At 45.0% G+C, this 27,259-nt stretch overlaps 2 protein-coding genes across 2 annotated transcripts in view; both read left to right on the plus strand.

Moving 5' to 3' along the window:
• Positions 1 to 2,609: 2,609 nt before the first annotated feature.
• LOC115193469 (heme-binding protein 2-like) lies at positions 2,610 to 13,984 on the plus strand (the record flags this gene model as incomplete). The annotated part of the gene is made up of 6 exons (XM_029752153.1): positions 2,610 to 2,661; positions 2,814 to 2,896; positions 3,387 to 3,507; positions 3,637 to 3,669; positions 4,055 to 4,161; positions 13,949 to 13,984. Coding segments are annotated over 6 exons (432 nt in total), but the record flags the coding sequence as incomplete, so codon positions are not given.
• A 4,755-nt stretch (positions 13,985 to 18,739) lies between these two features.
• LOC115193871 (melanopsin-A-like) overlaps positions 18,740 to 27,259 on the plus strand; it is a 66,698-nt gene continuing 58,178 nt past the window's right edge. The window contains exon 1 of the mRNA XM_029752983.1: positions 18,740 to 18,883. Coding sequence (XP_029608843.1) covers positions 18,740 to 18,883 — 144 coding nt within the window. The remainder of the gene's footprint in view (positions 18,884 to 27,259) is intronic.

Consider the following 27,259-nt stretch of genomic DNA (forward strand, 5'->3'; position numbering starts at 1 on the left):
GGAATTACCTTATTTTCTGTTGTCCTTTCAGAAAGAAAGAAAGCAAATCCTATAAGAAAATAAATTGTAGAAATGGGTGGGGTTTAGCCATAATTTGGACTTTGTGGCTGTGTTAACTAGTGATGACCGTAGTGACCAGCTGACATCACATGGGTTGTCAGAGGTTTGTTAAAGGTCATGACCTCTGTCATTATTCTAACTGTGAAAGCAGAATGGCCTGAGTTGACCCCAAATGGGCATCTCTCCAATTTGAACTGAACTGACTTTGATTGTGCATGCCATGAAGGCTTTTATTTATGTAATTTATTTAAATTGGGCTCCCGAGTGGCGCAGCGGTCTAAGGCACTGTATCTCAGAGCTAGAGGCGTCACTACAGTCCCTGGTTTGAATCCAGGCTGTATCACATCCGGCCGTGATTGGGAGGCCCATAGGGCGGCGCACAATTGGCCCAGCGTCGCCTGGGTTTGGCCGGGGTAGGCCGTCATTGTAAATAAGAATTTGTTCTTAAAGGACTTGCCTATTTAAATAAAGGTTAAATAAAAATCTAGGGCAGGGCTCATTCCATGACTGCATCCATCTCAATATTCATTGGCTTCCTTTTCTTGTCTCCTTTCCCTGCACTGAAGGTGAAAGAACTGGGACAGGTGAAATCAGATTCACAGTGAGGAACACCATTTTGTATTCAACACCTATCCTGTGTGGGTCTTCAGGTCAGCTCACGAGAAGGAAAGGAGACGAGGTGAGGAAGCCATTTTAGTCTATTGAGAGACACCCCAGAGACCTGGTTTCTAGGCTGCTCTCTTCATGGGGGTGAAAGCTGAACTCTTAGGGTCATACAAGTGCAGTCTTATCTGTTTTAGGTGGGGGATATGGTTTGATATGAAAATGTATGCCCAATGTATATCTGTGCTTCATTTTATATTATAACGACATAGTAATATCATAATAAAGTTGGATTTAACCAATTGAACCCTCATTGACACATAAAAAATGTATAAAAGGAAGTGATGATGATGGTTGGACCAGACAATGAATAAAGAAAACTGATTAAGTAGAGGAATAGCAGGGAAGACAAATGCCAGGGTCGTCTGTAGGAACACACTGAGACTCCATTGCCGACTAGTGATTTTGGCCCAACTGTGTGTTACATATTGTTACTGGAGCGACGAAGGAGATGAGAAGCAGGTACACGGAGTGAAGGTTTATTAGCTGACGGACATGAAATGGAACAGGAACAGTGTCTGGACAGGAACACATAACAAACACAATACGGAATAATGCGGACACAGGGAACACAACCAAGGAACAGACAGATATACAGGAGGTAATCAACAACGTGAAGGAGTCCAGGTGAGTCCAATGAGCGCAGCTGCGGATAATGTTGGTAACAGGTGTGTATGATGACGGGTAGCCTGGCGCCCCCGAGCGCAAGGGAGGAGGAGCGGGAGCAGGCGTGAAACTGTGCTCAGTGAATAAACTCCATCCAAGAGTTATTTATTCCCTCTAAATGTGACAGCCAGGCTCCTATTGCGAAATAGCAAAGGCTTCAATTACAAAACAGGAATATATAAGAGCATGTGATAAATCTAGGTCACCGCCTCGTTCACAACAAGCTTATACCAATTTTGCAAAGAAACATCAACACTGATCATCTCGCATTATCTAACTTGGCACACACTCACTTATGAACCACCTTTTCTTCTCTTCAGCAGGTTAAGTCCATTGCACATATGTCACGGTTGTCGTCGGGAAAGGAGGACCAAAACGCAGCAGGGATGTGGATGCTCATCTTGATATTTATTTATAAAATAAAGTGAACACCAAAATAATAAACACGGAAAAACGCACGAACAACCAAACAGTCTTGTAAGGCTCACACACGCAAAACAAGAGACAATCTCCCACAAACACTAAACCAAACACATACCCATATATAGGACTCTCAATCAGAGGCAACGAGAAAGCACCTGCCTCCAATTGAGAGTCCAACCCCCCATTAACCTAAACATAGAAATAAAACTAACTAGACTAAACATAGAAATACATAAACAAGGAACAGTGCCCAAAAACCCCGTAATACATAAATCAAATACCCTTCTACCAAGAACACCACCCCGAACCACATAAAACAAATACCCTCTGCCACGTCGTGACCAAACTACAATAACAAATAACCCTTATACTGGTCAGGACGTGACAACATATTTGTTGAGGCCACTGAAGTATATCGTTAAAGTTGAGGCCCCTGGGCTATTCTTCGGGGAAGTGGGTGTCTTACAAGTTTTGGGGAGTGATCAACATGTTCTTTCATAATCTGTATTTAGTATGAATAGTTTCTCTGCAAGCGTTTCTCTCAGAGTGGATGCATCTGGAGTGAGCTGGTATAAAAGACACACGTTCAGCATAATGTAAGTAGAAATGATAGGCTCTCATTGCTTTGATAAGGTTTGTTTGATTTGTGATGTGTTAAGTTTTTAAAATGAGATTTTTATAGAAATAGACATGTGTAATAACATCGTTTACAAACTGTCTTTTAAAGTATTACAATTTATTGCAAGAGTGATGTGTGCTTTAGGTTTTTAATGTGATGGCGCTAACTATTTGTGTGTCTTGCTGGGTTGGTTGGCTTGCTGCTCAACTTGACTGCAGAAGCTAGAGTTGGTTAAGGAAGGTACACTTCTGCTATTTCCTCTCACATCATAACCACACAACTCAGAAATCATACGCTGTTTATATATTGAGTGAATGCCCGGCCGTGCGAAATCAAATGCTGTTGTTCCTTATTGATTTGTTTCCCACTGATCCCTGTATAGGAACTCCTCTGAGTCTAGCTTTTGTTTCCGAGACAAAGGAATGTCTGCTCTATGATCTGGTTCGCAAGAATGATGATTATGAGGTGAGTCGATTGTAAAGCACCAAATTAACCGAACATAGCAGCTAAAACTAAGTCAGGAGTTTGTTTCCCCGCCTTTTTTTTACACGTTTAGTTTTAGGTCAGTGTTGCAGATACAATACAATGGCAGGAGCTTCCCCCTACCCAGCTACCAAGCTTCCATCCACCCGACAACCCCAGCCCCAGAAACCAGGATTCCCACCCCTTCCCACCCACCGAGTCTAGGAACCAAAGTTGCTTGTACACCCCCCCCACCCCACCCTCACCCACTTGGCAGCTCCTGAACCCACACACCCTCCACCCATTGACTACCCCTTCCCTCACACCCACAATGTCAATTGTTTCACCACACTGGGGTATCGTATTGAGTTGTAGATCAGTTATGCAGGGTTGTTTCACTTTTGCACAGTCCCAACCCAAACCTACATCATCTGTAATGCACTCTACAGCACAGGATTCTGGGTGAATGTTTGTGTCTGTGGCTGTGTTGCAGGTGCGCCACTATGACTCAGTGAAATGGGTGTCGACAGACGAGGAAGCCCACTTCATGGATAAGGCCATAGTCACCTCATTCATGAGACTCTTCAAATACATCACCGGATCCAACAAGGCTGGTGTGTGTGTGTGTGTATTTTTTTGTGTGTACATCTATTTGTGTGCGTGTGCGTGCATATGCATGAGTCTGTTTCCATGCTTGTGTGTCTACCTGGCAAGATGTGTTTACCCATACATTTTTTCTATAGGCATCAACATTGACATGTGTCACGTCCTGACCAGTAAGGGGTCATTTTGTTATGAACGTTTGTCAGGGCGTGGCAGGGGGTGTTTGTTTTGTGTGTTTTGGGATTTTTGGGTTGATTTATGTTATTTTATTTCTATGTTTAAATATCTAGTTTTTCTGTTTGTATGTTGCAATTGTTTGGGGTTGGTCTCTAATTGGAGGCAGCTGGATCTCATTGCCTCTGATTAGAGACCATATTTATGTAGGGGTTTTCTCATTGCATTTTGTGGGTGGTTAATTTCTGTTTTGTATTCCATACCTGACAGAACTGTTTGGCTGTCGTTATTGGTTTTCGGATCACAATAAATACATGATGAGCACTAACCACGCTGCGCCTTGGTCTACTCCTTCAGACGGCCGTTACAACATGACAGTCCCAGTGATTGTCGTGGAGACTAAGAGGATTTCACAGTCATTTGTCTACACCCTCAGCTTCGTCCTGCCATCTGCTCATCACATGACTCCTGCCCAACCCATTGATGACAAGGTAAGGCCCAATAGACCCCTACACCCTATGCACTTGTTAAGATCTGAGAGGATTTGATTGGTTTAAGCAACATGGTGAACTTCCACTTAGTCTATCAGAGGGTAAGGTGGAGCTATTACCATATTGCTGACTGTCAAAAATGTGTCAACCTGACAAGTGCATAGGGTGTAGGGTCAAGGGGTCCATTTGGGATTGGCCTAACACTCTATATAACTGATTTTAACCTGGATGCCTCAGATCTGTACATTCTGTATAGCCAACTCTTACATGGTCATTGTCATTGCATGTTTACTCTGTGTCATCAAATACAGTCTTTCCGCGCATGTATAGAATATGATTGTCTATCAGACCTGGGTTCATGAAGTCTATCTTTAAAATACTTTGATTCAGATTTTCTAGAGTGCCAGCTGGGCGGGGTTTGCACTTTTAGGACTATTCAATTGTTGCCATTGTGCAAGACAAGCTCATTCGAGCGCAGCTTAAGTATTTTAAATAACACAAAGACTTTTTCAACTAGGGACGCACAATATATCGGTAAGCATATCGGATTTGGTCGATATTAGCTAAAAATGCCAACAACGGCATCGGTCCGATGTCTAATTTAACGCCGATGTGCAAAACCAATGTCAAAGCTGACGTGCATACATTTCATTTTACATTTCAGTCATTTAGCAGACGCTCTTAACCAGAGCGACTTACAGTAGTGAATGCATACATTTCATACATCATTTTCTTCCCCCCCATACTGGCCCCCCGTGGGAATCAAACCCACAACCCTAGTGGTGCAAACACCATGCTCTACCAACTGAGCCACAGGGAAGACACAAATCTTATTACAGAGACATTAGTATACATCCAACATGACAAATTAGTGTCTCAGGTCTTCTAGTCAGATTGTTGTAGATGGAGACTACGTCAAACTGTGCCAAAGTCCTGGGTTATTCTCCCAAGGAAAAGAGATCACCAACGAGGAAGTAGCCTCTGCCATGATTATGAGTACAGCTTGGGCATACCTATATAACGTAGGTAGATGACGTAATGACGCCACAAAAAATGTTGCGCTACACTTGTAACACAGCATTCCTAACCTAGCCCACAATGTCTGCTGTGTAGATCGAGCAGTCAACAAGTCGAGCAGTCATTTGAAAGAGTAAGAACATTTCAGCGAAACAGCTCAAAAGTGAAATCTATTAACGCCAAGATAATGGAATTCATTACCCTTGACAATCAACCGTTCTCTGTCGTGGAGGATGTTGGCTTTTGCCGACTGGTTGTGCATTGGTACACACTACCGAGTAGGCACTATTTTTCAGATGTTGCCGTACCGGAGTTACACAGTATTGCTATTACCGTAACTGCTATTAGCTTCACGACTGACATTTGGACCAGCGATGTCAGCCCCATAAGCATGCGGAGTCTGACAGCACAGTGGGTTGTCGAGGATTTAGTACTGAGGAAAGTCGTTTTGCGTGCTCAAGAATGTGCTAGTTCTCATACCGCTGCTGCCATTAACAAGGCGCTTGAGAACGTGTTTGAAACTTGGAAACATGAACAACTGACCCGAGAAATAAGCTCATCAACTGCGCCTGCAGCAGAAATTATACCCTCTGTCATGGCATTGAAACGCCTGCTCAACAAAACTGCTGACACAGGCTGTGAACAAGCGATTCAGTGGCATTCTCTCTGAGCCTCTTTACGGTCTCGCCACCATGCTCGATGCTAGGTACAAGGACCGCTACTTCGATGCAGACAAGAAACAGGGTTTACGTGAAATGTAAACGGACACAGTGACAGTGCGCACCGAGGAAGCGGACCCACGACAGAAGAGGTGTAACGGCTGTCTTCAGAAATGAACCAAGGCGCAGCAGGTATGTGAATACTCATATTTAATTACCCAAAAAAGGAGTAAAGCATCCACAGGAAACAATAAACAAGACAGCAGCAACAGTTTGCAGGCTAACAAACGCAGTGCAAAACAACCACCCACAACCCCAAAGAAAAACACACACACCTATATAGGACTTCCAATCAAAGGCAACTCAACACACCTGCCTTCAATTGGAAGTCCCAATCAACAATACAAACATTCCCATACACACAACTGCCACGTCCTGACCCCAAAACTAAAACAATAGCTCCATCTGCTGGTCAGGACGTGACAGTACCCCCCCCCCCCCCCCCTTCAAGGTGCAGACTCCGGAATGCACCTACCAACAGAAAACACCAACAAAAAAACCATAAACAATAACCCCTAAACAATAAGGGAGGGAAGGGAGGGTGGCTGCCGTCACCGACGGCACTGTGCTACACCCTCCCTCCCCAACCCACCTATCCTGGAGGTGGCTCAGGTGCAGGACGTGGACCTCGCTCCACCTTCGGCGTCGCCCACTTTGGTGGCGCCGATAGCTGCGCCGGGCAGACGGGCCACTCGGGCTGACCCTGGCAGACGGACCACTCGGGCTGGGTCGGAAGACATGCGGGCCACTCGGGCTGGGCCGGAGGGCAGGAGGGCCACTCGGGCTGGGCCGGAGGGCAGGAGGGCCACTCGGGCTGGGCCGGAGGGCAGGAGGGCCACTCGGGCTGGGCCGGAGGGCAGGAGGGCCACTCGGGCTGGACCGGAGGACAGGAGGACCACTCTGGCAGATCCTGACAGGCAGGGCACCCTGGCAGATCAGGGCAGGCGGGCACCTCTGGCAGAACCGGGCAGTCGGCCACTCTGGCAGAACTGGGCAGTCTGGCCACTCTGGCAGAACCGGGCAGTCTGGCCACCCTGGCAGAACCGGGCAGTCTGGCCACCCTGGCAGAACCGGGCAGTCTGGCCACTCTGGCAGAACAGGGCAGTCTGGCCACCCTGGCAGAACCGGGCAGTCTGGACACCCTGGCAGAACCGGGCAGTCTGGCCACCCTGGCAGAACCGGACAGACTGGCCACCCTGGCAGAACCGGGAAGTCTGGCCACCCTGGCAGAACCGGGCAGTCGGGCCACCCTGGCAGAACCGGGCAGTCGGGCCACCCTGGCAGAACCGGGCAGTCGGGCCACTCTGGCAGAACCGGGAAGTCGGGCCACTCTGGCGGCTTCTGACTAGCGGGCGGCTCTGGCGGCTCCTGACTGGCGGGCGACTCTGGCGACTCCTGACTGGCGGGCGGCTCTGGCGACTCCTGACTGGCGGGCGGCTCTGGCGACTCCTGACTGGCGGGCGGCTCTGGCGACTCCTGACTGGCGGGCGGCTCTGGCGACTGTTGACTGGCGGGCAGCTCTGGTGACTGTTGACTGGCGGGCAGCTCTGGTGACTGTTGACTGGCGGGCAGCTCTGGTGACTGTTGACTGGCGAGGCTGGGTTTACGCACTTGAAGCCTGGTGCGGGGTGCTGGTACTGGGCATACCAGATTGGGAACACGCACCTCCAGGCTAGTGCGGGGAGCGGGAACAGGACGAGTCGGACTGGGCTGACGCACTTCCGGGTCTGCACGAGAGACAGGAGCTGGAAACCCAGGGCTATGGAGGCGCACAGGCGGTCTTGATCTTACCTCCTGTACAACCCGTCCTGGCTGGATGGAACTAGTAGCCCTGCACGAGCGGGGTGCTTGTACAGGGCGGACTGGGTTGTGCAGGGGCCTGATGGTAGCCATGCGTAGAGCGGGAGTTGGGTAGCTTGGTCCTCGGAGGCGTACCGGCGACCAGATGCGCTGCGCAGGCATCCTCCTACCAGGCTGGATGCCCGCTCTAGCACGACACCTGCGAGGGGCTGGAATAACGCGCACCGGCCTGTGCGTTCATATGGGTGAGATAGTGCGCTCCTCAGCGAAACATGGCGCTCTCCACCTCATACGCTCCTCCATATAACCACGGGTAGCTGGCTTCCGGCACTTCCTAGGCCTAGCCAAACTACCTGTGTGCCCCCCCAAAAAAAATTCTTGGGGGTGCCTCTCGTGCTTCAACGCCAGTCGTGTCCCTCGGAAACGTTCCCGGTCCATACCAGCCTTACTCCATGGGCCTTCTCCGGCCATAACCTGCTCCCATGTCCATCTCTCCCCATAGTCCGTATCCTGAGCGTGCTGCTCCTCTCTCCGCTGCTTGGTCTTGGTTTGGTGGGAGATTCTGTCACGCTTGTCGTTAGAAATGGAGGACCAAAACGCAGCAGGGACATGTATACTCATCTTCTTTATTTACGGGAAAAGAAGGAAAAAAACAAACAAACACGTACACAAAAATAACAAAACGATGAACGACAAAATAACAGTCTTGAAGGCAACACAGCAATCCAAGAACAATCTCCCACAAATACACAGAAAAATTGTTTGGAAAACAAATGGCTATTGCTGTAAAGAGATGACAATGAAAATACTCTAATTTGTCTTTTAGTTGTTAAAAATCTTAACTTAATTGAGCTAACAGTAGCCTGCCTTAATGGCACCAGCGGAGAACATCGGCCTTATCCCCAGAGTAGTCTACCTGTCATTTTTTTGGTGTATTATTAAAAAAAATGCGCGCGGGCACTTGCGTGTCCAGCAGTGGTAAGAAATTAAATCTACTTTCAGCCCAGGTTACGTGATGCATCCAGCGTCACAGGTACTGTAAAAGATTGAAGGTAGCCTTTTCTCATTGAACTTAGCATTGTTTTTGAAACTGAAGATGTTCTAATAAATATAACATTGCCTCTTGTCACAGGTAGGCTGCAGTAGATACTTCCCATTCTCAAAATGCAATGACGCACGTAATGTATGTCTGCAGGCAATAATTGTGTATGCAAAGATGCAGTAACAGTGATATGGCAGGATTGATAGAATCCTGATTGAACAGGACTCAATGGGTCTTATTTTAGCTGTATAAAAGCTTTGTGAATGTACAGTGCATTCGGAAAGTATTCAGACCCCTTGACTTTTTCCAGATTTTGTTACATTACAGCTTTGTTACGTTACAGCAAATTTTAGATTTTTGGTCCCAACCGCCATGTCTTTGTGAGACGCAGAGCAGGTGAAAGGATGATCTCCGCATGTGTGGTTCCCACCATAAAGCATGGAGGAGGAGGTGTGGGGGTGCTTTGCCAGTGAATGTGATTTATTTAGAATTCAAGGCACACTTAACCAGCATAGCTACCACAGCATTCTGCAGAGATACTCCATCCCATCTGGTTTGCGCTTAGTGAGACTATCATTTGTTTTTCAACAGGACAATGACCCAACACACCTCCAAGCTGTGTAAGGGCTATTTGACCAAGAAGGAGAAGGCTAGAGTGATGTATCAGATGACCTGGCATATGTGGGAACTCCTTCAAGACTGTTGGAAAAGCATTAAAGGTGAAGCTTGTTGAGAGAATGCCAAGAGTGTGCAAGGCTGTCGTCAAGGCAGCATAGGTTTGATGTCTTCACTATTATTGTACAATGCAGAAAATAGTAAAAATAAAGAAAATATCTTGAATGAGTAGGTGTGTCCAAACTTTTGACTGGTACTGTATATGCAGTGCATTCAGAAAGATTTTTGTCCCCTTGACTTTTTCCACATTTTGTTACATTTCAGCCTTATTTTATAATTTATTTAAAAAAAAATTCCCCTCATCAATCTACACACAACACCCCATAATGACAAAGCGAAAACAGGTTTTTAGAGATATTTGCAAATGTGTAAAAAATGTAAAAACAGAAATACCTTATTTACATAAGTATTCAGACCCTTTGTTATGAGACTCGAAATTAAGCTTACAGTGCCTTGCAAAAGTTTTCATCACCCTTAGCGTTTTTACTATTTTGTTGCATTAAAACCTGTAATTTAAATGGATTTTTATTTGGATATCATGTAATGGACATACACAAAACAGTCCAAATTGGTGAAATGAAAATAATAACTTGTTTCATAAAATTCTAAAAAGTAAAAAACGGAAAAGTGGTGCGTGCATATGTATTCACCCCCTTTGCTATGAAGCTCCTAAATAAGATCTGGTGTAACCAATTACCTTCAGAAATCACATCATTAGTTAAATAAAGTCCACCTGTGTGCAATCTAAGTGTCACATGATCTGTACCATGATCTCAGCATATATACACCTGTTCTGAAAGGCCCCAGAGTCTGCAACACCACTAAGCAAGGGGCACCACCAACAAGCGACACCATGAAGACCAAGGATCTCACCAAACAGGTCAGGGACAAAGTTGTGGAGAAGTACAGATCAGGGTTGGGTTATAAAAAAATATCCGAAACTTTGAACATCCCACGGAGCACCATTAAATCCATTATTAAAAAATTGAAAGAATATGGCACCACAACAAACCTGCTAAGTATTTAATAATACGCCGCCCACCAAATCTCACAGACCAGGCAAGGAGGGCATTAATCAGAGAGGCAACAAAGAGACCAAAGATAACCCTGAAGGAGCTGCAAAGCTCCACAGCGGAGATTGGAGTATCTGTCCATAGGACCAACTTAAGCCATACACTCCACAGAGCTGGGCTTTTGGGAAGAGTGGCCAGAAAACAGCCATTGCTAAAAGAAAACATTAAACAAACACGTTTGGTGTAAGCCAAATGGCATGTGGGAGACTCCCCAATCATATGGAAGAAGGTACTCTGGTCAGATGAGACTAAAATGTTGCTTTTTGGGCATCAAGGATAATGTTATGTCTGGTGCAAACCCAACACCTCAAATCACCCCGAGAACAACATCCCCACAGTGAAGCATGGTGGTGGCAGCATCATGCTGTGGGGATGTTTTTCGTCAGCAGGGATTGGGAAACTGGTCAGAATTGAAGGAATGATGGAAGGCGCTAAATACAGGGAAATCCTTGAGGGAAAGCTGTTTCAGTCTTCCAGAGGTTTGAGACTGGGACGGAGGTTCACCTTCCAGCAGGACTATGACCCTAAGGGATACTGCTAAAGCACCACTTGAGTGGTTTAAGGGGAAACATTTAAATGTCTTGGAATGGCCTAGTCAAAGCCCAGACCTCAATCCAATTGAGAATCTGTGGTATGACTTAAAGATCGCTGTACACCAGCGGCACCCATCCAACTTGAAGGAGCTGGAGCAGTTTTTCCTTCAAGAATGGGCAAAAATCCCAGTGGCTAGATGTGCCAAGCTTATAGACACATACCCCAAGAGACTTGCAGCTGTAATTGCTGCAAAAGGTGGCTCTACAAAGAATTGACTTTGGGGGGGAGGTGATTAGTAATGCACGCTCATGTTTTCCGGGGTTTTTTTGTCTTATTTCTTTGTTTCTTTGTTTGTTTCACAATAAAAAATATTTTGCATCTTCAAATTGGTAGGCATGTTGTGTAAATCAAATGATACAACCCCCCAAAAAATCAATTTTAATTCCAGGTTGTAAGGCAAAAAAATAGGAAAAATGCCAAGGAGTGAATGCTTTCGCAAGCCACTGTAGGTCCATCCTGTTTACATTGATCATCCTTGAGATGTTTCTACAAATTGATTGGAGTCCACCTGTGGTAAATTCAATTGATTTAGAAAGGCACACACCTGTTTATATAAGGTCCCACAGTTGACAATGCATGTCAGAGCAAAAACTAAGCCATGAGGTCGAAGGATTGTGTCGAAGCACAGAACTGGGGAAGGGTAAACTGAGCAATCGGGGGAGAAGGACCTTGGTCAGGGAGGTGACCAAGAACCCGATGGTCAGTCTAATAGAGCTCCAGAGTTCCTCTGTGGAGATGGAAGAACCTTCCAGTAGGACAACCATCTCTGCAGCACTCCATCAATCAGGCCTTTATGGCTAAACGGAAGCCACTCCTAAGTAAAAGGCACATGACAGCCCACTTGGAGTTTGCCAAAAGGCACCTAAAGACTCTCAGACTATGAGAAACAAGATTCTCTGGTCTGATGAAACTAAGACTGAACTCTTTGGCCTGAATGCCAAGCGTCACGTCTTGAGGAAACCTTGCACCATTCCTACGGTGAAGAATGGTGGTGGCAGCATCATGCTGTGGGGATGTTTTTCAGCGGAAGGGACTGGGAGACTAGCCAGAATCGAGGGAAAGATGAAAGGAGCAAAGTACAGAGAGATCCTTGATGAAAACCTGCTCCAGAGCGCTCAGGACCTCAGTGGGGCGAAGTTTCACCTTCCAACAAGACAACGACCCTAAGCACACAGCCAAGACAATGCAGAAGAGGCTTTGGGACAAGTGTCTGAATGTCCTTGAGTGGCCCAGCCAGAGCCCGTCTCTGGAGAGACCTGAAAATAGCTATGCAGCGACGCTCCCCATCCAACCTGACAGAGCGTGAGAGGATCTGCAGAGATGAATGGGAGAAGCTCTCCAAATACTTGAGGCTGTAATCACTGCTACAGGTGCTTCAACAAAGTACTGTGTAAAGGGTCTGAATACTTACGGAAATGTGATATTTCAGTTGTTCATTTTTAATACATTTGCAAAAAAAATAAGAATTGCTTTGTCCTTATAGGGTATTGTGTGTAGATTGATGAGGGATTTAAAAAAAAAAATACTGTTACATAACAGAAATGTGGAAAAAGTCAAAGGGTCTGAATACTTTCTGAATGCACTGTTGCTCCATTCTCCTGTTTTTTATTTTATTCCTCTTGTTTTATGTGTATTATTATTTTTAATTGCTGCATCGTTGGGAAGGCCTCATAAGCAAGCATTTCACGGTAACACCAATTGTATTTGGCTCCTGTGACAAATCAAATGTGATTTGATTTGATTCATGTAGAACTATGAGTCTGTACTTTATGGCTAAAAATGATACATGACCCTGAAGAACTCCTTTAGGGTCAGCTGGATGATAGAGAGGGTTGGGTTCCCCAGGCAGAACTGCAATCTTCTTAAGAGAAGTTCTCCACAGCTGATCAGCCACTGTCTAAGTTGAGGCAAGGTGATAGTTGATGCAAGGTCATAGTTGAGGCAAGGTGATAGTTGAGGCAAAGTGATAGATGAGGCAGGGTGTTAGATGAAAAAAAGAGAAACACACTCAAGGTCCATAATTTTTATTTTCATTGTATTTTTCTGTAAATAGCCCTATAAATACAGGTAAAAGGAAAAAATGTATATCGCCCATTGGCTTTTAAAAATGTGGAAAAATCAGGTTACTCTAGGGATACAGAATGTTCCCCTCTTCCAGTGAGGATTATGGGCCAATAGAGATGTGGACCAACAGTTCTGGGTCTGGTGGGTCAGGACACAGTCAGCACCCCAGGTGGTGTTTGCGTCAGGTGCCAGTCATGCTGAAGTCCTGAGTCCATTGGGGTGGAGGGGCTCCCATTGAGAGGGAGGATCAGTACCACCTGATAATGCTGTTATTATATCATGATGATGATGCTGTAATTAGTGCATGATGTGCAGCACTTATTCTTTGATGTGGCATGACATGGGCTGACAATAGTCGTGGCTACACATTACAGAATACCCCATTACACCATATCATTAAATATATAATGGTAAGCACATCCTGTCTGTGACCACAACAACCAATAGCGTTGAAGCGTGAGGATCAACTTCTCCACTGTTTTGGTGCCCTGGCTACCACACTGTGAACAGCGTGAAGCGAACCCGTGCACACGCGCCGATACTGTGTGTGACTGCGTGAGAGCAAAGTCTTGCATCTCGCTCATCTCAATATCTGCGGTGCTGTTGGTGGCAACGTCATTTAGCTGAGTCCACCTTTTTAAAACATGTCTTAAGACCTCTCTAGACGTGATGGCTGGGTATGTTATACTTTTTCTTCTTCTTCACTGTTTCTGTTTACTCGCCAACTCTTTATGAAATTGTTATGTCAAACTGTAGTGAATTCCCACTCCCAGTGGTGCTGTCCCTCTGATATTACATCTCAGACCTCACGCTACCCGTCCCCGACAGTGCCAGAGTGAAAACAAAATAAAAAAATCCCAGTGACCTCTGTGACCAGGCCACTGATAGGTTGCTAAGGGGGCGGACACCTGACAGCACTTCTGCCTGCTCAGATCCGAGACTCCTCAGTCTCTCTCCAGGTGGACATGTGTGATGGTGTGCGTGGACAGAAGTGGGTGTGACTATTGTAGCTTGTTGTGTACTTAAACTTGTTATTGGTTGTAGTTATTACGGCTAGTTGTCATGATGGTTTTGTTGTAAACATGCTCAGGAAGCATTCTCATATTCATACAGTCCTTGGATATAAGAGCAACGTCAACTTACCAACATTACGACCAGGAATACGACTTTCCCGAAGCGGATCCTCTGTTTGGACCACCCCCCAGGACAATGGATCGGATCCCAGTAGGCATCCCAAAACAACGGCGCCGCAGAAGGTGCAGACGGAGCGGTCTTCTGGTCAGGCTCCGTAGACGGGCACATCGCTCACCGCTGGAAATAAAGATCATTCTTGTGTGTAACTTCGGTGTAATTCCTCTGATCAGTAAAGGTCGCACCGGATTTGTGACCACTATTGGCACCACTATGGCAGCCTAAATAGAGTTCATAGTGGACTTGCCATCCAGACCCTTGGATTACGTCCCCTTTTCCTCACCAGCATACGGAGTAAATGCAGCTTCCGGTTGTGAGGAGTTAGACACACGGCTTCTCCAGAAATGTATGAAGTCCTGCTGCCTGTTTAGGCAGCAACGCCGTAGACTCAAAGCCTCATGCCGTCGGGATGGATTGACAATGATGGAGCAATGGAGTTGGAAAGAGCATAAGCGGATTTGGGACCAGGCTACAGAATACTGGAATTTGGGGGGGAATATTTACACAGTGCTTGTGCATCTTTCAACTAGAAACTGACAGACCTCAGATTTAGTCCGCAGATTGTCTAACACTGTGTGTGTGTGTGTGTGTGTGTGTGCGTAACAAATCTACAATAAATAATTTTTCATATTTCCAACCATATAGTCCTTTTCTGTAAGATAGATGCCTTTCAATAATACAAATACACATAAACAAATTAAACACCTGTATTTAAGTTAAACACTATTATACTACAGAACAACAAAATAGATTACAACTTAGCATTTGATAAGACTGAATAACATTTCTTTTGAAAACATTCGGCAAATGAATCCATTTTAGCAACACTTTCTCCTCTGAGAGCGGAGGGGAATAAAGTTATCTTTCATTGTTAGGAATCTTTTTAAATAAACCTTTCAATCCCAGTCCATCTAGAATGATGCTGAATTGACCAATTGGCTAGGTACTGCTCTGTTTCAGCTGTCGTAGGCAGCCAAGCTGTTTAGAGAAGGAGGTGCTTTCTGCACCCTTGAGTGCCATGCATTCAGGGACCTTTGGAATGTTTGGGTCCTTTTTTTGTACATTTGATTGGTGGATTCAAATAAAGTATTTAAAATGTGTGTGAGAGAGAGAGACTGTGTATGACTGTGTGTGTCTTCAGTGCACTCTGCACCTTTCTGTCTAGATCTGACACACTTTGTGTTTTTTGGAGCAGTGGACCAGGGGTAAGGACTCGGCCTGTAGAATTATGAATCTGGCTTTTCCACCACAATGGCTGTGAGATGCATTAAACTGATGGAGTTGCTTATTTCTATCAAGTGGTTTGCCTCCCTGCTCCACTCTGCTGACCCTATTCTAGATAATTCTAGAATAGAATGTGGTACAGCTGTCTCATCTGGGCCGCTGGCCATTTTTCTCATACTTAATTACATTACAGGGCTGCATATTTTAAGACACGGCTTGTCAGCTGAAGCTTAAAATTAGGCAAGTGACTTCCCTATCATTATACTGTATTATAAGATATATTTGTTTGTTTGTCATGGATTCAACAGGTATGTGTGCGATAACATAGACACAATCCTGTGTGTGAACAACACATGGGATGGGAAAAATGTGTTGCGCTAGCTGTTGCAGTGTAAAAGGTAACAGTTGTTGACATGGGATGTGTGTGTGTGTGAGTGTCTCTGGCCAGGTTCCTGGGCTGCAGCTATCAAGGAGGACAAACTTTCTCCCCAGGCAGGAGAAGAACTCACACTCAGTCCCTCTTCCTTCCTTCTCTCTTCTTTTGAGGGTTTTCCCTGCACTCCGTGGGTCTGTTCATTCTACAGAATTATTCATGCTGTAACCCTTGTCATCAACAAAGGGAGACTGCAAAAATGAAGAATGCAGGTGTGAATACTCTCCGTACTCTCCCATGTGTATTAACTCTCCCATTTGGTCTGGGACCCAAGGAACACCAAGCACACAACGCTTTGACCTAAGGGTCAAAGCGTTGTTATAATAAAATCACTTGGAAGCATGAGCAGCAGTGTGCAGCGTTTTCCTTTTTGTTTTCCATGAATTCACCTACAAAAAGTACCTGGATGTGCATATGTTTTTCAGCTTTTATACAGAAATAAAAGATCCCCGAAAATGTCCATACGCACAAAAAGCTGATTTCTCTCCATTTTAGTGCCCACAATTGTTGACATCCCTGTTATTGAGCATTTCTCCTTTGTCAAGATAACCCATCCACCTGACAGGTGTGGCATATTAAGAAGCTGATTAAACAGCATGATCATTGCACAGGTGCACCTTGTGCTGGTGACAATAAAAGGCCACTCTAAAATGTGCAGTTTTGTCACACAACACATTGCCACAGATGTCTCATGCTTTAAGGGAGTGTGCTATTGGCATGCTGACTGCAGGAATATCCACCAGAGCTGTTACCAGAAAATGTTGTGTTCATTTCTCTACAACAAGCCACCTCCATCGTCGTTTCAGAGAATTGGACAGTACATCCAACAGGCCTCACAACCCAGACCATGTGTAACCACACCACCCCAGGACCTCCACATCTGGCTTCTTCACCTGCAGGATTGTCTGAGACCATCCACCCAGACAGCTGATGAAACTGTGAGTTTGTTTGCATAACCAAAGAAGTTCTGCAGAAACTGTCAGAACCTGTCTCAGGGATGCTCATCTTCGTGTTCATCGTCCTCACCAGAGTATTGACCTGACCGCAGTTCGGCGTCGTAACTGACTTCGGTGGGCAAATGCTCACCTTCGATGGCCACTGGCATGTTGGAGAAGTGTGCTCTTCATGGATGAATGCCGGTTTCAACTATACTGGGCAGACAGCGTGTTTGGGATCATGTGGACAAGCGGTTTGCTGATGTCAACATTGTGAACAGAGTGCCCCATGATGGCGGTGGGGTTATGGTATGGGCAGGCATAAGATACGGACAACGAACACAATTGCATTTTATCGATGGCAATTTTCATGCACAGAGATGTTTTTTTGGGGGGGGGGGGGGGGGATTTAACCTTTATTTAAACTAGGCAAGTCAGTTAAGAACAAATTCTTATTTACAATACCCTGACGAGATCTGGAGGCCCATGTGCCATTCATCCTCCGCCATCACCTCACGTTTTAGCATGATAATGCACAGCCCCATGTCGCAAGGATCTGTACACAATTCCTGAAAGCTAAAAATGTCCCAGTTCTTCCATAGCCTGCATACTCACCAGATATGTCACCCATTGAGCCTGTATGGGATACTATGTATGACATGTACGACAGCGTATTCCAGTTCCCGCCAATATCCAGCAACTTCGCGCAACCATTGAAGAGGAGTGGGACAACATTCCACAGGCCACAATCATCAGCCTGATCAACTCTGTGTGAAGATGTGTCACGCTGCATGAGGCAAATTGTGGTCACACCAGATACTGACTGTTTTTTTGATCCACGCTCCTACCTTTTTTTAAGGTATGTGTGACCAAGGGATGCATATCTGTATTCCCAGTCATGTGAAATCCATATATTAGGGCCTAATGAATGTATCTCAAATGGCCAATTTCCTTATATGAATTGTAACTCAGTACAATCTATGAAATTATTACATATTTCCTTAAATTTTTGTCCAGTTTAAATTGGTCATCCCTAGTTACCACAGCCACAGTTATAAACAGATAAAATCTGATTTTAAACCTAACCTCAACCCTAACCACACTGCTAACCTTATGCCCAACCCTAACCTTCAATTAAGACCAAAAAACTAATTTTGCTGTTCAGGAATTTGTATGATATAACCAATTTGGACTTTGTGACTATGGTAACTAGTGACACAACCGTATTACATGTTGATATATTTGACTGTGAGTGAGACAATTACTGGACAAATGCAATGGATATTTTTGGCACAAATGTGATAATGAAAGTGCCTTTTCAGTCATTTTGAAACTGACCCTCTGAGTACTGTGGAAAGCGTGATTCCAGAGCTGAACCCTGGCCCCCTGGTGGGGAGTGACAACTTGGAGCAAGGACATGGAGAAAATAGCGATATATAAATATGTAAAAAAAATAAATAAATGCTGTTGTGTTGCGCGCAAGAGCGTATGAAACGCCATCCTCTCTTGCGGTTGTCAAACTGTGATTTATGCCGCTGTGCCTCACCGACTACACATATCAAGACCCATAACCTACGTAGACTGTAGTCAATTAACATTCATATCGAGAATCGATAACATTCCCGAACAGATTCCCACTGTGGAGCCAACAAGAGAAGTTATCATCACTTGGCCATATTGAAGTTTCATATTTGCCTCTAGCCGGACAGCTGTCGGATTTGTGTCAGGACTTCCAGCTTATTTCTCTTTCCCACCGTCCACTTACAATCCATCTTGGGTGGCCCGTCAGTCTTGGGGGCGAAAGTGGAGCGATGAGCGGCGCCATGCGCTCTGTTCCGAAGGGCATCTCGTGTCCATTCCAGGACATGAACTGCATCGTGGAGACGCTCTCCTCCTGGAACGACACGGGGGTCAATGAGTACCGGATGGTGGACCTGCCATCTGTTACCACCTCTGTAAGTGTTTCACTTGTTTACTATTCTATCCCAGGTTGAAGTAGCCTGATAATTCATGCAGGACATGCGTTTGGTTTGATTGTGATTGCTCTTCCTCATGGCCAAATATTTATTTCAATGACTGATGCAGCTATACTTTCTGAATGACATCGCCTTGTCTTGTTCAGAAATAATACATCATTCAGATTGACATCCACAACAAAAATAATAATGTGATAGGCAGATTGCAGAGAATCTGCTCAGCTAAAAAGCTCTCTCTTGACAGCTGTCCTGAAATGCATGAATAACCTTATCGTCTTGGGGCACATCTGAATGATCAGAATTATCAGTGTTCTGTTCTACAGTGCAGATCTGACTTTAGAGAATGGAAAGTAAGAAAGGTGTGCATTACATTTATAGTCGTATAGTATGTGCATCAAACATCCACTGTACATCACAGCCACGATTCAGATGGACTCCCTTACTTCAGCCTCACTCTACCTAAGGCTACCATGGTGCTCTATTGATTTGGCACCTACTTGCAAACCCTTTATTGATGGCCCATTTCAATGCTCCTGGCTTTTGCATTTACTCACTGTTTGTGGGTTAAAATGTATTTCTTAAAGAATTAGGAGCTAAGAGGTACCTTTAAAGGGTAAACAAATTGGTTAACGCTCCATTCCGATTGGGCTGTTCAACTGAAGCCACTTTAAGATGCTGGTTATTGGTTATTTGTGACGAGTGACTACCTTCATCTCTGTCTCTCTCTCTCTCTCTCTCTCAATTAAATTAAATTCAATTCAATTCAATTCAAGGGCTTAATTGGCATGGGAAACATATGTTAACATTGCCAAAGCAAGTGAAGTAGATAATAAACAAAAGTGAAATAAAAAATAAAAATGAACAGTAACCATTACACTCACAGAAGTTCCAAAAGAATAAAAACATTTCAAATGTCATATTATGTATATATACAGTGTTGTAACGATGTGCAAATAGTTAAAGTACAAAAGAAAAAATAAATACACGTAAATATGGGTTGTATTTACAATGGTGTTTGTTCTTTATTGTTTGCCCTTTTCTTGTGGCAACAGGTCACAAATCTTGCTGCTGTGATGGAACACTGTGGTATTTCAACCAGTAGATATGGGAGTTTAACAAAATTGGGTTTGTTTTTGAATTCCTTGTGGATCTGTGTAATCTGAGGGAAAAATGTGTCTCTAATATGGTCATACATTTGGCAGGAGGTTAGGAAGTGCAGCTCAGTTTCCACGTCATTTTGTGGGCAGTGTGCACATAGCCTGTCTTCTCTTGAGAGCCAGGTCTGCCTACGGCGGCCTTTCTCAATAGCAAGGCTATGCTCACTGAATCTGTACATAGTCAAAGCTTTCCTTAAGTCTGGGTCAGTCACAGTGGTCAGGTATTCTGCCACTGTGTACTCTCTCTTTAGGGCCAAATAGCATTCTAGTTTGCTCTGTTTTTTTGTTAATTCTTTCCAATGTGTCAAGTAAATATATTTTAGTTTTCTCTTGATTTGGTTGGGTTTAATTGTGTTGCTGTCCTGGGGCTCTGTGGGGTCTGTTTGTGTTTGTGAACAGAGCCCCAGGACCAGCTTGCTTAGGGGACTCTGCTCCATGCTCATCTCTCTGTAGGTGATGGCTTTGTTATGGAAGGTTTGGGAATCGCTTCCTTTTAGGTGGTTGTAGAATTTAATGGCTCTTTTCTGGATTTTGATCATTAGCGGGTATCGGCCTAATTCTGCTCTGCATGCATTATTTGGTGTTTTACGGTGTAAACGGAGGATTTTTTTGCAGAATTCTGCATGCAGAGCCTCAATTTGGTGTTTGTCCCATTTTGTGAATTCTTGGTTGGTGAGCGGACCCTCTCTCTCTGTCTCTCTCTGTGTGCCTGTCCCTCTCTCTGTGTCTGTCTCACTCTGCATGTGGGTGTTTATGTCTGTCATACTTATTTTAGTGGTATTTAGTGTAAATGTCTAGCTTACATTCTCATCTGTCTTACTAAATGGTCTTACAGAATGTTACCCACAGTGTAAATACTAATGCTGTTGTTTTTTTACCAAAGGGACAATGAGGTGCAGAGCCCTTTCAGTGGGTAAATATCACCTGCCACCTTTGATGAAATATCAAGTACATTCTTATGGCATTTCCATGTTGTTAGTCTGTCCCAGTCCCTGAGATGACACAGCTGTGAATGATTGCAATCAGAAAAAGGTTGCTTGAGCATCACAATTAGACAGCACAACTTCAGTCACAACCGTCCTGTCAGATGGCAGACTCATTTTAGCCGCCCCCTCCAGATTTCCCTCCGACACGCAATATTTCATCTGGGTTATTGTTATCTTAGCTCAACATACATAACTCCATCAAATCCACTCTCAATATTATAAAAATGCAGACTCCTGCATTTCCAGATTTTGTTTGTTTGTCTGTTCATTCTGGGGTTTATGGTTTTGATTTTGGGCACACACTCAAACCGCCGCCGTCCCCTTTCCAGAGATAACTCTCCTTGGCATGCACAGGCAGGTGCTGAGTTGCTCGGCCATTACTATACATGATTGAGTTTTGCATAGAAAGTGCACTTCATTGATGTTGTGGAACAATAGCAGGACTCCCTCATCGAAAAACAGGCTTCTGGTAAACAGTTGTGGCAAATCTTTGGCAAATTTGCCGCAAGTTCATATTTTCACATGCAAATTTGTTTTGTGGCAAACTGTTGCAGCAAATTTGCTGCGACTTGTGAACTTCTGGGAAACTTGTGGCGAACATTGTACTGTCTGCTGCAAACTATATCTGCTTTTTGGTTACTTTGTGTATTAACAACATTGAAATGCCTTATCTATTTAAACCAAATCACATATAACTTTAAATGAACTTGCTTCTCACAAAGAAAAGTAAACTAAACATATTAAAAGTACTAAATATACTAAACAACGTGTATTAAATGTCTTACAAGTAAGTAAAAATAAATACAAATAAATCCAATTCAACTTCAAATCATCAGCATGCAAATGACGAAAAGAGCAAAGACTGAATATTTCCCAAATAAATAGTTTATTTCATATTTTTATGTAGCTTCAACATTTAACATCAAATCAAAATGTATTGGTCGCGTACAAATATTTGCAGATGTTATTGCAGGTTCAGCAATATGCTTATGTTTCTAGCTCCAACAGTGCAGTCATATCTAGAAACAATACAATAACCAATTTATTTAAATGTTTATCTTAAAGAAATACCAGAACGAGCAATATCAGAACCAGCAATGTCAGACTCCGGAATATATATATGGTGCCAGCGATGCACATTTGTGTGGGAACCTGAAAGCCTATCACATCTTAGCCTTAGAACGTAGTCTGTGGTAGTCATTCAGGAGGGGATACACCGAGTGTACAAAACATTCTGAAACATTATTACTCTTTCCATGACATAGACTAACCAGGTGAAAGCTATGATCCCCTTATTGATGTAACTTGTTAAATCCACTTCAATCGGTGTAGATTAAGGGGATGAGACAGGTTAAATAAGGATGTTTAAGCCTTAAGACAATTGAGACATGGATTGTGTATGTGTGCCATTCAAGAATGGTCCACCACCCAATACACATCCGGCCAACTTGACACAACTGTGGGAAACATTGGAGTCAACACGGGCCAGCATCCCAGTGGAATGTGTTGGAACCAAAAATCTCAAATTTGGACTCATCAGACCAACTGCTCTAATGTCCATTGCTTGTGTTTCTTGGCCCAAGCAAGTCTCTTTTTCTTATTAGTGTCCTTTAGTAGTGGTTTCTTTGCAGCAATTCGACCATGAAGGCCTGATTCATGCAGTCTCCTCTAAACAGTTCATGTTGAGATGTGTCTGTTACTTGAACTCTGTGACGCATTTATTTGGGCTGCAATTTATGAGGCTGGTACCTCTAATGAACTTATCCTCTGCAGCAGATGTAACTCTGGGTCTTCCTTTCCTGTGGCGGTCCACATGAGAGCCAGTTTCATCATATTGCTTGATGGTTTTTGCGACTGCACTTGAAGAAACTTTAAAAGGTCTTGAAATGTTCCACATTGACTGACCTTCATGTCTTAAGGTAATGATGGACTGTCATTTCTCTTTGATTATTTGAGCTGTTCTTGCCATAATATAGACTTGATATTTACCAAATAGGGCTATCTTTTGTATACCACGACTACCTTGTCACAACACAACTGATTGGCTCAAACGCATTAAGAAGGAAAGAAATTCCACAAATTAACTTTTAAGAAGGCACACCTGTTAATTGAAATGCATTCCAGGTGACGACCTCATGAAGCTGATTGAGAGAATGCCAAGAGTGTGCAAAGCTGTCAAGGCAAAGGGTGGCTACTTTGAAGAATCTCAAATATTTAATATATTTTGATTTGTATAACACTTCTTTGGTTACTACATGATTCCATATCAAATGAAATCAAATTGTATTTGTCACATGCGTCGAATACAAGATGTGTAGACCTTACAGTGAAATGCTTACTTACAACCCCTTAACCAACAATGCAGTTTTAAGAAAAATAAGTGTTAAGGAAGTATTTACTAAAATAAACTGAAGTGAAAAATAAGAAAATAGAAAAATAATAAATAATTAAAGAGCAACAATAAAAATCAGTAGCGAGGCTATATACAGGGGGTACCGGTACTGAGTCCATGTGTGGGGGCACAGGTTAGTCGAGGTAATTGAGGTAATATGTACATGTAGGTAGAGGTAAAGTGACTATACAAAGATAATAAACAGAGAGTAGCAGCAGCGTAAAAATGGGGGTGGGGGTCAATGCAAATTGTACTGGTAGCTATTTGATTAGCTGTTCAGGAGTTTCATGGTTTTGGGGTAGAAGCTGTTAAGAAGCCTTTTGGATCTAGACTTGGCGCTCCGGTACCGCTTGCTTGCTATGCGGTAGCTGAGAGAACAGTCTATGACTAGGGTGGCTGGACTCTTTGGGAATTTGTATGGCCTTCCTCTGATACCATCTGGTATAGAGGTCCTGGATGGCAGGAAGCTTGGCCCCAGTGATGTACTGGGCCGTACGCACTACCCTCTGTAGTGCCTTGCGGTCGGAGGCCGAGCAGTTGCCATACCAGGCGGTGATGCAACCAGTCAGGATGGTGCAGCTGGATAACCTTTTCAGTATCTGAGGACCCATGCCAAATCTGTTCAGTCTCCTGAGGGGGAATAGGTTTTGCCGTGCCCTCTTCACGACTATCTTGATTTGTCTGGACCATGCTAGTTCGTTGGTGATGTGGACACCAAGGAACTAGAAGCTCTCAACCTGCTCCACTACAGCCCCGTCGATGAGAATGGGGACGTGTTCGGCCCTCCTTTTCCTGTAGTCCAGAATCATCTCCTTTGTCTTGATCACGTTGAGGGAGAGGTTGTTATCCTGGCACCACACTGCCAGGTCTCTGACCTCGTCCCTATAGGCTGTCTCGACGTTGTCTGTGATCAGGCCTAACACTGTTGTGTTGTCGACAAACTTAATGATGGTGTTGGAGTCATGCCTGGCCATGCAGTCATAGGTGAAGAAGGAGTACAGGAGGGGACTGAGCACACACCCATGAGGGGCCTACGTGTTGAGGATCAGCGTGGCAGATGTGTTGTTACCTACACTCACCACCTGGGGGCGGTCCATCACGAAGTCCAGGATCCAGTTGAAGAGGGATGTGTTTTGTCCAAAGGTCCTTAGCTTAGTGCTGATCTTTGAGGGCACTATGGTGTTGAACACTAAGCTGTAGTCAATGAATAGCATTCTCACGTAGGTGTTCCTTTTGTCCAGGTGGGAAAGTTCAGTGTGGAGTGCAATAGAGATTGCGTCATCTGTGGATCTGTTGGGGCGGTATGCAAATTGGAGTGGATCTAAGGTTTCTGGGATAATGGTGTTGATATGAGCCTTTCAAAGCACTTCATGGCTGTAGACATGAGTGCTACGGGTAAGTAGTCATTTAGGCAGGTTACCTTGGTGTTCTTGGGCACAGGGACTATGGTTGTCTGCTTGAAACATGTTGGTATTACAGACTCGGTCAGGGCCAGTTGGTCAGCGTATGCTTGGAGTACACGTCCTGGTAATCCGTCTGGGCCTGCGACCTCGTGAATGTTGACCTGTTTAAAGGTCTTACTCACATCGGCTACAGAGAGAGTGATCACACAGTCGTCCATAGTCCCTGGTGCTCTCATCCATGCTTCAGTGTTGCTTGCCTCGAAGCGCATAGAAGTAATTTAGCTCGTCTGGTAGGCTTGTGTCACTGGGCAGCTCGTGGCTGTGCTTCCCTTTGTAGTCCGTAATAGTTTGCAAGCCCTGCCACATCCGACGAGCATCAGAGCCCATGTAGTACGATTCAATCTTAGTCCTGTATTGATGCTTTGCTTGTTTGATGGTTCGTCGGAGGGCATAGCGGGATTTCAAATCAAATCAAATTTTATTGGTCACATACACATGGTTAGCAGATGTTGATGCGAGTGTAGCGAAATGCTTGTGCTTCTAGTTCTGACCGTGCAGTAATATCTAACAAGTAATCTAACAATTTCACAACAACTACCTTAAACACACAAGTTTAAAGTAATGAATAAGAATATGTACATATAAATATATCGATGAGCAATGGCCGAACAGCATAGGCAAGATGCAGTAGATGGTATAGAGTACAGTATATACGTATGAGATGAGTAATGTAGGGTACGTAAATGTGTTCAATCTTGAATGTGTTCAATCTTGGTTTCATCAGACCAGAGAATCTTCTTTCTCATGATCAGAGTCCTTTAGGTGCCTTTTGGCAAACTCCAAGCCGACTGTCATGTGCCTTTTACTGAGGAGTGGCTTCCGTCTGGACACTCTACCATAAAGGCCTGATTGGTGGATTGCTGCAAAGATTGTTGTTCTTCTGGAAGCTTCTCCCATCTCCACAGAGGAACTCTGGAGCAGAGGAACTCTCTCTGTTCTCAGCCTGTCTGCTCCTCCCCCCTCTTCTCTTAGCAGAGCAGGCAAGTCTGTTGCCCTACAGACTCCAGACTCCACACAGACACAGCATGTACACAGGCTGCTTTGGCGCCATTACTGTTCTTCCTTCAGACAAGTGGGGCCTATGATTTCTTTATCCAGCCCTGGTTCCAGAGTAAAGCTTGGAAGATCCTCTGGTTTTAGTGTCCAAGTGGGTAATTCTGTCAGCTACCTTGGATGGGAATTGGATAGGTGTCACGTCCTGACCAGCAGAGGGCGTAATTGTGTTAGTCTTGGTCAGGATGTGGCAGGTGGTTTGTGTTTGTTAAATGTTGTGTTGGTGATTGGGACTTCCAATTGAAGGCAGGTGTGTTTAGTTGCCTTTGATTGGAAGTCCTATATAGGTGTGTGTGTTTTTCTTTGGGGTTGTGGGTGGTTGTCCTTGCACTGCATTGTATGTGCCTGCAAGACTGTTGCTGTTGTAAGTACTGTTTATTGTTTTTTTCAAGTGGATGCTTTACGTGTTTTATTTAATAAACATGAGTGTCCACAATCCCGCTGCGCCTTGGTCCTCTTCTCTCCATGACAACTTCTGTGACAGAACCACCCACCACCAAAGGACCAAGCAGCGGAAGAGGAGGAAGCCACAGGAGGAAAGTTGGAAGCAGCGCGCTCGGGAGGTGATGGATTCCTGGTCGCTGGAAATACTGGAGGAGAGGATTGACTGGACATGGGAGCAATTGCGGGTGCACTGCGACAACCTGCCTGGGAGGCAGGTAGAGCCCGAGAGGCAGCCCCAATACATTTTTTTTGGGGGGGCACAAGGGCTGTTTGGCGGGGCGAGATGGGAGACCCAGGCCAGCTCCCCGTACCCTTTTTGGAAGAAAACACACTGGACAGGTCCCGTGGTTTGGGGTAGGTGCTGTGGTGAGGCCAGGCATTTTCAGGCCGGTAAGCGCAGTACCAGCGCCCCGCATGTGCCAGGGGAGTGTGAGCATCGAGCCTGAAGGGGTGATGCCAACCCTGCGCTCAAGACCGCCAGTGCGCCTCTACGGTCCGGTTTCCCGCTAAACGCACTAGCATTGAGGTGCCTGTCTCCAGGCTGGCACGTCCAGTACCAGCCCCACGCATCAGGAGTCTAGTGCGTCAGCCCAGCCTCGCCAGTCAACAGTCACCAGAGCTGCCCGCCAGTCAAGAGTCACCAGAGCTGCCCGCGAGTCAAGAGTCGCCAGAGCTGCCCGCCAGTCGTAAGTTGCCAGAGCTGCCTGCCAGTCGTAAGTCGCCAGAGCTGCCCGCCAGTCAGGAGCCGCCAGAGTCGCCCGCTAGTCAGGAGCCGCCGAGTGACCCGTCTGCCCGGAGATGCCAGAGTGGCCCGACTGCCCGGATCTGCCCGACTGCCCGGATGTGCCAGAATGGCGCGA

This window comes from Salmo trutta, chromosome 5 (assembly GCF_901001165.1).
Source record: "Salmo trutta chromosome 5, fSalTru1.1, whole genome shotgun sequence".
NCBI lineage: Eukaryota > Metazoa > Chordata > Actinopteri > Salmoniformes > Salmonidae > Salmo > Salmo trutta.